General features: G+C 41.8%; 1 protein-coding gene across 1 annotated transcript in view; it reads right to left on the bottom strand.

Annotated features, from left to right (window-relative positions):
- Nucleotides 1–4,175, bottom strand: part of Tmem236 (transmembrane protein 236) — a 41,900-nt gene extending 37,725 nt beyond the window's left edge. The window contains exon 1 of the mRNA XM_036187045.1: nt 3,919–4,175. Coding sequence (XP_036042938.1) covers nt 3,919–4,175 — 257 coding nt within the window. The remainder of the gene's footprint in view (nt 1–3,918) is intronic.
- Nucleotides 4,176–13,048: the final 8,873 nt, after the last annotated feature.

The following is a 13,048-nucleotide window of genomic DNA, read 5'->3' as shown; positions in this document are numbered from 1 at the left end:
ATCTCTCTTATGGATTGTCACATACACTTGGGTATTTACTTAAGGAGCTTTTTTTTATTCCACCTAGCCTCTCCCTAGCCCACATGGAAAGGATCTCTCTTATGGATTGTCACATACACTGGGTATTTACTTAAGGAGCTTTTTTTTATTCCACCTAGCCTCTCCCAAGCCCACATGAATGATTACAAGGCAATGAAGAAAGGAACAACAATTCTGAAAGAATGAGGAAGTGCTGAGCACAAGTGAAAGCTCAAACTTTACTGTTGACTTGGTGTATGTCCTCAGCTCTGTGACTTGCTTCCTCTTCATAGAAGATTTATAGCTACCTGGTCAATTCACAGCCCTGTCCAGTAGGTCACAGAGAAAGGGAAACTCAAAGCACTTTTGTAAATGCAAAGATTACTTTTGAGATTATAATGGTATCACTATATGGGTTCTCATGTTCAAATGGCAAAAGAGAGCCTACAAAATTCTTCAAATTCTAGGAGTACCACTGACAGCATCTACTTCTCTTCAGTTTCATCATGGCATCTTTCATTTCTCCAGATTGCTCTAGGGATTAAACAAAGTTCACAGCTTAAATGGAAATAACCAGTTTGGCTGGAAGGCACTAACACTGATAGCCATATAGTGCTTTGAGGGACTGTATTAGCAATTTTAGAGGCACAATATTATGCTGTTTAAAAAAACAAACAAACAAACAAAATGGAAACTAGATTGTTCCTGTTTGGTTCTTGAGAAAACTAAAGCTTAGAAATTATAAATAACTCATATAAGACAATGTCAAAGTTGAGAATTGAGTCCATGTCTGCTCTTTCTTAGCCTTGTTATTTGGGCAGATTCTTTATCAGTGATCTAGTCCCTCTCTCTGAAAACCAGTTTCATAGGGTTCATATGGCCTTTTGGGAATGTGCTCAAATAGTCTCATCAATATCAAACCTATGAATTTAAGGATTTATGAAACTTTATATGAACAGCTATCTACCTAGTTACTCAACAATAAATAATTAAAATAATGTTTTTTGATTTCCACTATGTATATTGTTTTAAAAAGCAATCTTCATGTAGCAATTAAGGTTTAATACCCTGTACATGATTGCACTTGTGTAAAGGCAAAAATAACTTTGAGGTTGTAATGGTATCACTATATTGCCTCTCATATGGTCAAATGACAAAATATCATTGGAAATCATGTTATGAGTACTACTGAAATGTACATCTCTGGGAGAAATATATTCTAATGCCAGTAAAGCAAACCATGGTTGGCCTTCAAAAACAAAAAAGAAGAAAGAAAAAATTTCCTAAAATAGAAGAACTTGCACAGAATCAGACAACTCTGAGCTTACAAATCTCAGACCCACCTCAAGGCAGCCACATCTTTTAACGAAGTTATCACTTTAAGTTTCTATTTCACCAGATACAACATGAGGACAGCAACACCTAACTTCACTGAGTTGCCATAAAGTCTAAATTTAGCTTTGCTGAGCATGTAAAATGCTTACAAGTTGTTTTCATGAGCTGTTTCTTCTCTTTAATGACTCTACAAGGTCACTACTAGATAGTGTTCATGAATGAGCCCATGAGGAAATAGTTGCAGAGTTCGCTGAATTACAGATAAACTGCTATCTATGTAAAAGCATTCCCAGCACCTATGGCCAGTCCCACCCACAAGCAGAAACTAAAGACACGGAGAGGATTCCCCAGCAGACGTCACTGAAAGATGAAGCTGTGGCAGCAAACCCAGACCCTTTGTGTGACTTGGGACAGATGTGTGAAATGAAGCTTGAGCAGAAGGGTGAGGCTGCACCATGCTTTGAAGACCAGGAGCAAAGACTTCTCCTCCATCTCAGTTGCCCTGAAGGCCCAAGACCTTGTCCATGAGAGATAGCCTACAATTATGGTTGGAGTATCAGGCATGGACTGAGACAGGCCAGAGTCCAATGTTCAGTTCTATCACTTACTAGACTGGCTTTGGGAACGTTGCTAAGTCTTTCTGAGTATCAGTTTCCTTTTTTGAATACTAATATGACACATTCATTAAAAATATCTACTTTTTTTTTTCTTTTTTTTTTTTTGGTTTTTAGTTTTTGGTTTTTCAAGACAGGGTTTCTCTGTAGCTTTGGAGGCTATCCTGGAACTCGCTTTGTAGACCAGGCTGGCCTCAAACTCACAGAGGTCCACCTGCCTCTGCCTCCTGAGTGCTGGGATTACAGGCGTGTGCCACCACTGCCCAGCTAAAAATATCTACTTTTTAAGGTAAAATACTTGTATGAGGTGGTACAGAATTAAGAAATAAAAATCCAAGTATAACATCCTCAACATACAGGATCTGTGAAAAAGCAATTACAGCTTAATATTCATCATATTGATAATAATTAAGTGGAAAACTTGGCCAACTGAATAACATTAAGAGCATAAAGTGCTAGAGAAATGAGCCAATGTCAAAACAAGCCATCAAAGCCAAGAGTCTGGGGTGAGGGTACTGCAGTGGGCTATTGTCCAATTCTCACTGTCATTTGGATTTGCCATTATCTCCTCAAAATCCTTTGCTCATCTGACTGTCTTAGACAGTCAAAACAATTCAGGGTGTATGGCCCATCTCTAAGACACCCCATTTATGAACCTGAGGCTCATGCCAAGGGTGGAAAGTTTCTGCCTCCCATGGCAAAGGCAGTGCCAACCACAAAATGATTTACTTCTGAGAAGTCTTGCCCTTAGGGAACAGAAAGTGCCCTGACAAGGTTCAGGGAGCCACATCCAGGGTCAGAACCTAAGGAACCTTTGGTAAACTCGACTCATACTTCAGCAATCTGTGTCAACATCCTTCCAAAGATTACTCTATTGCTGTAGGTATGGCTTTTACATTTCTAAATTATATTACAACACTCAGCTCTTCCTTTTTCAAATTCTCTCTATGTTGCTCACCTGTAAAGTAAAGGATCAGTAACAAAGTGACAAAGAGAATTGAACTCATCAGAGAATATAAAGAAATCCCAGATAAGTGAGAACCAGATCTAAAAGGAAAGACACAGTAACAGGGATTGTTCTCAAGCTCACCAGTCACAGCTGACAGTAAATGCCAAAGCAAGGCAGTTTTGTTGCTGCTGTGTTCACATTTTTTTTCGTGAGAGTCAGTGTCTTGCTATGTAGCCCATGCTAATCTAGAACCCCTGGATCCTGCTACCTCAGCCGCCTGATTGCTGGGTGTGCAGCATATACCATTGAACCTGGCAACATCAAATCTTTACCTAAGGCACTTCTGTATTATCACAGACATATTTTCTCCCTGCAAGGCTTACCATCACCTTAAGCATTCTTTTTGTTTTTAATCTTAAGAAGCAGGTTGCCGGGGTTGGGGATTTAGCTCAGTGGTAGAGTGCTTGGCAAGGCCCTGGGTTCGATCCTCAGCTCAAAAAAAAAAAAAAAAAAAAAAAAGACAAAAGCAAAAAAATAAGCAGGTTGCCTAAAACATCTCAGTTAATAAACAGCCAAATCGTGCCTGAGACCCACGAAGTGCAATGTAAACACTTAGAAAGATGTGTTACTTCCAGTTGGGCGCAAAAGTGAAATTCTGTGTGCTAATGATCTTGATGTGTGTAGGTTAACTCGGGAGACTCTGTACAATTCAGTGCAGAAAGTACTGGTAAATTCAAACCAACATACCTTGTTAACATATGTAATTTGTTATTCAGAAAAGAAGTGACCATAGAAAATGTAGCAATAGCATAACATCAACATGTTTATATAGAAGATATAAAAGATACCACAACATCAATACATTTACAGACAGTGAGTGCAATGTCACCATTATATTATACACACTTGTGCTAAGTTCCTATGCTTGGCACACATGTATACATCACATCTATGGATTAAAAACATGGCAGGGACTCCCTGCTAATGAGCTCTTTTACTTACCATCCTACAATTTTTTGGTAAAGATGCCATCTCTTGAATAAGATGACTTTTATCGGAACCCAGACCAAGAGACTCATTGCAGCCACATAGGCAATGGAGCAGGAAACAATGAGCCAATAGTGTGTCCTGTCAAAGCCATCCCTGGTCTTCTGATAGGCAGTAGCAAACTGTTCCATTATCACAAGGGTAGGGACGGAGAAGGCAGCAAACTCAAGAAGCTCAAAAACCACCAGCTTAATTATTCTGCCAGAAAACATCCTGAAGAGCAGCAAACAGCCAAGTATCTGGCACTCCTCTGTTGACTGTGAGCAGCATACACTGGGATCAAGTTCCTTGTACTCCAATCGCTAACCAGTGATTTTATTCTTTTATTGACCCTCATATGGTTCAGTGATCTTCTGACTTAACAACCATAGTCTCTTAAAGAAACAGAACCCCTGTGAAAATGACCACTAAATACATTCACACATCTCCTCCTAGGAGTCACAACAGCTCTCAAGCATAAACACTGGTAAAACAGAGGGTTTTATTGTTTGTTTTTTAAACGTAATGTTTACGAGTAATTTTGATCTAAGTCATTTATATAATAGTTAACCCTTATTAGGTAGAACCATTAGAATAATGTAATTCTAAAGTTAAAAAGAATAGACTTCATTTACTAGATTACATCTATACTTTCAGCCCCCTGTTTTTATATATAAGTAAACTCATGCAGAGAGGTACTCAAAGTCTTTATCTTCAAAACTACTCTTTATAATTCTTCAAAGTTCTGAGAAGGAGAGTTTGGATTCAGTTTATCAACTTCCTAACCAGGATCCCTCCTGATATAGTCTTCACTCATTATTACATGCTGATGGGTGTGGTACACAAATTTACACTGTTCTTCATTCACTGGTTAGGAAACTGTCATACTATTATTAGAAACCCGTTATCAGAGCTCCATATCTTATCTAGAAATCACATGAAATATGTAAAATACATACCCATCCTTCCTTCATAAAACTTACTAGAGGTCCCACCATGATCATCTTACTTGGTATTATGATGTGAAGATGACAGACAGGGCTGCCTGCTCTGAAAGTGTTCATAGTCCAATAGAGAGAACAAACCTATAAACACCAACAGAGCGCAAAGGCCAAGGGTATAAAACTACATGATACAGTAAAGCTAAGGCACAGGACGACTTCGTCTTTGAGCCATAAGAAAGGGAAGGAAAGATAAAGGATGACTAAGATGCATGAGAGATGTTGGTGACACTTCAGATAGAAAACTACACAGGGAGCTGCAGTGGTCAGCAAGAGCTAGCAAGACATAGCAGGGGCTAGGAGAAGGTGACATTAGAATACCACTGAGTCCTCCCACAAATACATGTCCCATAAGTGTAGAGCAATGACATGGAAGGAATTTACTACAAAAGAAAATCAATGTTTTCCTCTCTCTCTGTGTGTGTGGGGTGTGTGTGTGTGTGTGTGTGTGTGTGTGTGTGTGTATGTGTGCTTGTGCAGGAACACAGGCAATTGTAGGCCAGCTGATATGGATTCTGGAAACTGAACTTGGGTTCTCTGTAAGAGCAGTATTCTTTTTTTTTTTGGGGGGGGGGTGTCCAAGACAGAGTTTCTCTGTGTAGTTTTAGAAGCTGTCCTGGAACTCACTCTGTAGACCAGGCCGGCCTCGAACTCACAGAGATCTGCCTGGTTATGCCTCCTGAGTGCTGGGATTAAAGGTGTGCACCACCATCTCCCGGCCAAGAACAGTATCCTTAACCACTGAGCCATATCTCCAGCGGTGACTCTTGCTCTCTGCCCACAGAAGCCCAATACCATGGGAATAAATGTTGACTATATAGATATCCACTGAATATTTAATGTATGCGGATCACTGCAGTCCCTGTGGGAGATGATACAAATGCATAGTAAGACCTGGAAATCCTTATAGAAGATGCTGAGTAGATCAGAGATAGGAGAAGCCATGGTGTCCAACTCCTCCACCCTTCTCCAGCCACATACGCCTGAACAAAGGGCACTGGGTCATGGAACACTCAGCAATCTACCTAAGACCTGAAGTCCCCTTGGTCTATCAGATTCTTTCCCTTAGCAAAGTGAACTAAGAAACATGAAGAGTGTCCTACTTTGTTTCTGTTGCTGTGATAAAACACTAACAAAACCAACTTGTGCAAAGGGGTCTCTCATCTTACAGCTTACAGTCCAGCAGGAAGGGAAGTCAGGGAAGGGTCTCCAGGCAAGGAACATGGAGGAAGGAACTGAAGCAGGGGGCTGTGGAGGAATGCTATGTATTATTTTGGGCTCCAGGCCCACATTCAGCTACTCTTATACTTTTCAAGACCACTTGTCCAGGGGTACAGTGAGTCAGACCTTCCCTTATCAACCATTAATCAAGAAAATGCCCCAATGGACTTGCCTACCTGTGAGGAGTAGAGGAAAACTTGAGTGTGTAAAGGCCAAAGTGAACATGTTATTGACATGGTCATGGTCATGCCAAGGACCATAGGCTCAGATCCATGGGCAAATGCAAAGCTGTCCCTGCAGGGTGAGACTCAGAAGGATGGCTAAGCACATCTGGTCCATGTGTGGAGGCTGATAGTATGTGCAGAGAATGTCCACCATAGCTTTCTCCTCACAACCCACCCTGGATGTATACAGCCTGAAGACTGCTTGCCTCCAGAGACTACTCCTACCTTTATTCAGCTGTATGCAATAGCCCTGACCTCCTGTTCTACTGTATATGCTAAACATGTTGTGGTTTCTCCTTTTTGAGATCCCAGCAAATCTAATGAAAATATTTTCAGAGTTGAGATTCCCCTCTTCCCAGATGACCCAGTTTGTCCCAAGTTGGAGAAAAAAAAAATTGTTGTTGGAGTAGGTATGGCCTTGTGGGAGGAAATCTGAGGGTGGACTTTGGGGTTTCAAATGCCCAAGCCAGGCCCAGTGGCTCTCTCTTCTCTTCCTGCTGCCTCCAATACAGATGTAGAACTCTCTTGGCTCTCTCTCCAGCATCATGTCTGCCTGTGTGCCACAATGCTTCCAGCCATAATGATAACGGACTAAACTCTAAGCTAGCCTTCATTAAATGTCTTCCTTTGTAAGAATTGCTGTGGTTGATGCAGAGACCCACAGCCAAGCACCTGGCTGAGCTCCTGGAATTCAGTTGAAGAAAGGGAGGAGGGACTATAGGAACAAAGGAGGTCAAGATCATAATGGGAAAACCACAGAGACAGCTGACCTGAGCTAGTGGGAGCTCACAGACTCTGGACTGACATCTGGGGAGCATGCATAAAACCAAACTAGGCCCTCTGAATGTGGGTGACAGTTGTGTGGCTTAGTCTGTTTGTGGGGCCCCTGGCAATGGGACCAGGGCTTATACCAGGTATATGAACTGACTTTTTAGAACCCATTCCCTATGGTGGGATGCCTTACTCAGCCTTGATGCAGGGTGGAGAAGTGTAGTCCTGCCTCAAGTTGATATGCCAGCCAGTGTTGACTACCCAAGGGAGCCCTTATCCCTATGAGAAGTGAATGGGGGTGGGATGGAAGGGAAAGGGGGGAATAGGAGAAGGGGAGGGAAGGGGAACAGTGGTTGGTATGTAAAATTTAAAAAATTAAATTAAATTTTAAAAAAAAGAGTTGCTGTGGTCATGATGTCTCTTCCCAGCAATAGAAATCCTGATTAAGACAAATGGACTATCTCAATTAGGCTAAACGAGGTGGAAGACATTGTGTGCAGTGTCATCCAGGGTGTCAGACTGAACACAAAGGAGAAAGCCAGCTGACCACAAACCATCCTCTCTCTCTGCTCACTGATTGTGAATGGAATGTGACAGCTGTCCCAGGCTCCTGCTGCTATGACCTTCTCCTCCATGGTGGACCAGATCCTCAGTTTGTGAGCCAGAACAAACCACTTTTCCCTTAAATCACTTCGGTCAGTGTATTTTCCCACAGCAACAGAAAAATTAACTAAGACAGTGACTATGTGATGGATGAGCAAATAAGCAGAGCCAGATGCAGAGGGAATGGAAGATTCAGTAGAAGGATGATGTTGATCCAGAGAGTGCAATGACTGGGATAGGCCGATAAGAAGTAGACACACCAAGAAATACCCACTCTAGCGATGCCTCAACCGTTCATGCGAACCATTACAAAAGGGAGCCATTGCTCCTTGCATATATGTTCACATGTACATGTATGCACACATACACACAAGCACACTAAGTTAACTGTGAACATTGAGAAAAAGAAATAAGGTTTAGGTGCAAGGGATAAATAACATTCAGAACTGACATGTGCAAAAGCTGATGATTCCAAAAACATGACCCTGAAAAAAAAATGTAGAAAGCAGAGGACCATTCTCAGAGCTGAGTACAGACCTCTATCATTCTTCCTCTTGACTCAAAGCAATATCTACTTACGGCTGCAGCCTTTTCTTCACATGGGGGAATGGAGAGGCCTCCCCTCTGGAAACTGTGGTTAAGGGTGGTCATGCTCTACAGACAGAGCTGAAGAGGACAAGGAAGAAGCAAGTTGCAGAGACAACAATTAACAAACACTCTAAGCGACACAACTTCATCTTTGCTTTAAAAGATTTTAGTTATAGATAGTCATATGAATTTAACATTCAGAAAGATGCCCATCAAATTAATAGTGTTGTGTCTGGGAAATGGGGGAGAGCAGAATGTGAAGGTTTTTTTTTTAATCATTTCATTAGTATTGCCATCATCTAAATATTTCATAAGCCTAAGAAATTAGAAGATAATTTTAGACTAAGAAGATGTATTTTAAAATCATTGCCATTGGCCTGGAGAGATGGGCCAACAGTTAAGAGCACTTGTTCTGGTAGAGAACTCAGGTTTGATTCTCAGCACTCACAGGATGACTCATAGTTAACTCCAGTTTCAGGGTATCTGAAACCCTCTTCTGGCCCCCAGGGACATAAGATACACATGTGGTGCACACGCATACATGCAACCAAACACTTATACACATAAAACAACTTTAAAATAATCATTGCAATTGAATAAAAAGTGTGCACTATATTTTGTTTAAGTCTTTAATTTGCCAGCTTCCTTCCTTCACTTTCCCTTGGGCAGAAGCCAGATCAACAACTTTCACTTCCACTTAACCTCTGAATGGAAGAACTGAACAGAGGCCAGCAGCCACAGAGCTAGCATCAAGCAGGAGAAAAGCATGGAAAACCATCTCCTGAGTAGAGCTGAGCTGCTGTCTCCTGCCCTTGGAGACTCGCTGAGAAATGTGGCCTCCATCCTTCGCGCTCACCTTAAGAACTTTCTCCTGTCCAGCCCCTCTCTAGTCACTTTCTCCAAGTAGAATGAGACATTTCCTCCTTTGTGCCAAAGGCTTTGGGAAACCCTCTCTGCTCACAGTTATGTCTCTCTACATCCTGGTTTGCAGGCTGGATCTCCAGAAAGCACAAACACTCCTTGAAAGCAGGAAACATCTGCTCCCATCTTGTGTCATCATTTCCCAGCACAGAACAGCACATATTCATGGAAGGAAGGAGTGAAGACAGAAAGGGAAGCACAGAGCAGCTACAGAGGTGCAGTCTTCAGTCATGGCAACTACTGCTCTTTTAGCCCAAGGCAATGGTGGTGTTCACTACGCTGCATTTCGGGAGAAATCAAGAGAAAGCCATCTGTCCCTTTGTAGTCGACTCATTCTACACACATGCTCGATTCATTTGGAGGAGACCTACTATGTCTCCTTCCTCCATCACATGGTCTTTGGGGTCCTGAGGTCAGACAGGGAAGACAAAGCCTAATTTCATAACTGAAACCAGTTTCATAACTGATGTTGTTAGGCAATGATTCTGGCCCTTTCCAGACAAAGGCACTACAATATCTTTCCCAAATTTTTGAAACCTGTCTACCTTCAAAAACATACTGCATGACAGATTTGAGCACTAACAAAGGCAACCAGGAGAGAACTGCCTGGTGTTTGTCTCATCCAAGGGATAACTGTTATTTATTAACAGCAACACTGTTTACCATATGAGAGAAGCCACGAGGCACACCAAAACCCACTATAAGAGTTTATTAAGGTAAGGGAACAGAAGGGATGTGCATAGGCCTATGGGATGATCTTGCAGGAAGAGAGGGAATGAACAGGTAGAACCCACTTTTATAGGTCCCCTCTACCCCTGCCCCGCACATGCACATATGGGCTTATGTAGCTACGCCACTCATGCACATAGATTGCATGACCACACTGCAAGCAAATTACATGATCACACAGCGCATAGATTACATAGGATGTAAGGCTCTGGGAATGACTAAGCATCTTGCCTGATGCTGGACAGCGCATGTGCAGTCATGTAGCTGGGGGCGTGGCTAGGAATTCTAACAACAACCTTCAGTGATATCAGTCTTCACATCTCATTGTCTCATTTGCCTGAGTTGTAACTGAATAGACTGGCAGGCAGGGAAAATATCTGAAAATAGAACAACTAGCTCCCCTGGCAAAGGAAAAGAAAACCATTAGGCTAACACTAAGCTATGAGGAAGAAACAATGCCATGGCCAGACTTGGAGACAAAGACAAAGGGAGATGCAAGAGGGCTTCAAAAATCACCGACCCTCCAGGGGAGGGCTGGGTACTCTGGTCCTCAAGCCTTCCCTCCTAAGTTCCTGGATGAATCCGTCATGCAACTGCATGCACGTCAACAACCAGAAGGTGTGCAGGGACCATTTTCAAACACCCCAAATGCTGTACTCGAAAGAATCCAACAGTGATTTGAGAGGCCTGTGCCTTAGTCTGCCCTTGCCTGGCTGGGTGTCAGAACTTCCTGATAGAAAACACATTTGGTTTCGGAAGCTGGATCTGTGGTAGAAAGACCGACTCGTGTGGTTTGAATTTACTTCCATGTAGGAGTGTTGATGCGGTGCCTTTTATTTTAGTAAGCAGAAGATACCATTCCGTCCAGAGGAACACCTGTTGTCCACACTGCCAACTGTCATTTCCTTCCTGAAGGCAGGAAGTCAAAAACTGAAAGTCTCTAAAATTGTTAGCAAGAGCATTTGTAATCTCAAGGCTCATTCATTGTTTGCGGCAGATCTGTGAAACAAAATGTACAAACTGCCAAGAATGTCCTGGCATGTCCGAGGTTTGTTTCCTGTGCTCCCATGGTGTTGAAGTGCACAAAGTCAGGAGCTGGTAACAGTGACAGTACTCTTGGGATCAAGCTGGATCTGCAGAGAGACTGGGGAGGAGGTGGAAACATGTTCCAGGGCCTGACTTACAATTACTAAAGCTTGCTGAGCCTCATAAGCAGGTGTGACTAAATGAATCACTGGAAGTCATCTTAATAAGCTTATGAGTCCATGTGCTCTCTAACCCTCCACCGCTGTTACAGTCTCATAGTTTAACCACACTAAATTTACTATGTGATCACGAATAACTTCATCTGCCCAGGTGTAGCAAACAATTGAAGCCATTGTGTAAGAGCCAGAGCATTACCATATTCGTTAGGAAGCCCTTTCAGACCTGACTCTTCCTGAAGTCAATAAAATGCAAAGAAGGCCCTTACTTTAGAAATGCTCTCCTTTCACACTGCCTAGATCTCAAAGGCAAAAACTAAAATAATGCCTTCCTATCCCACTATATAACCCCTCACCACTGCAGAGAAGGGTAGCTAGAAGTCGTGAAATACAACAGCAAAGAAAAAAAGAAATCACTCTCTACAATGATTCTTAAATTTTGATTTTTAAGAGAGGACAAGGACCTGAGTTTGCCTTTTAGTACTTCAGAGTAATGAATTTACACAATCAAAATGTATCGAAATGTACATTCACCCCTAATCAATTAACATGAAGTCACTCCCAAATGCATAAAACAAGCACATAAATTTGGGCTTAAATTTTCCAAATTCCCACTGTTGAGGACTTAATTGATCCAACTTTTGTATAAGTTAAAAATTTTGAAAGCACTCAGTAGACTGCCCAGAGACTCAAAAGACATGCAGTTAATTTGACCATTGCAATCCACACAACTTCCTAGCAGTTTGCCTAGAAAGCACTTCTCCTTAACACCACTGGGTGGCGCATGTTTGGTTTTGCTTAAGTCAGGTTTTAGAGTTGCTCCTCTAAAAATCAGCCTTTTTAAAGGTAAGGGCTCTAGAAAATCGTCTAACTCAGGTTTTCAACACATGCTAAGCATGTACAAGGCCCTGAGTTTATGCTTCAGGACTGGGGAAAAAAAAAACCCTAAAAATGTATAATAAATAAAATTTAGCCTAAAGGTGTGAGTCTTGTAGAGATAATACAGTTTCATCTATCTATGTAAGTCTGGCCCATTGATATCAGTGGACATTGAACTGATAAGTCAGAGCCACTCCCCCCAAGATCACTTCCTCTTCACTTTATTCAAACAAGCCCTCTGCCTTTCCCCACCACCAACCCCGTTCTCTGCAACTCAGTATTCCACTTCTCCCTTTCACTGCTTTCTTTAACATCCTTCAAACACTTCAGGGAAAGGCTTCAGACCTAGCAGTTCTCTTGAATAGCTTGAAAAGCTGTCCCTCAAACATCCGAGTCAGCCACCTCACCTTCTTAACAGACTCCACCTCAAAGACATCTACTTGTGTCTAAAGGTCAACACCCCTCTGAAATTTCCTGTCACTTTCTCTGCCACAAATTTTTTCTTAAAAACTTGACAATAACATTATGCTAATTCTACTTATTTGTTATGTTAGTTGTCCTCCTAACTAGAATATGTTTCTTGGAGGAAAGTGGGTTTTTTGTTTGTTTGTTTTTTTACCAGTTTTTAATCTCTGTTTTATAATCAAACCTATGTTGGTGCTGCAAATAGTAAGATCTCAGCAAGTCTTTGCTGAAGGAGTTAACTGATTTCCCAGATAAACTGAGTTGAGTTCTCTCTATACTTTCTACTGTACTGGCCATCCCAGGCTTCACCTCCAGTGGGAGAGACAGGTGTATCTGCAAAGAATTCCATAGGAGCACAGTAAGAAAGGCCAAGGCATTATAGGAGAAAAGAAGAGAAGGCATTGAGGAACCTGAAGGTTGACTTAAGTTTCTCAAAAGATCCAGGTGTGGTTGTGCATGTCTTTAATCCCAGCAATAAAAAAAAGAAAAGAAAGGAAGAAAG

The sequence above is a fragment of the Onychomys torridus genome, chromosome 5 (genome assembly GCF_903995425.1).
Source record: "Onychomys torridus chromosome 5, mOncTor1.1, whole genome shotgun sequence".
Taxonomy (NCBI): domain Eukaryota; kingdom Metazoa; phylum Chordata; class Mammalia; order Rodentia; family Cricetidae; genus Onychomys; species Onychomys torridus.
This window is presented reverse-complemented; position numbering and strand designations above follow the sequence as displayed.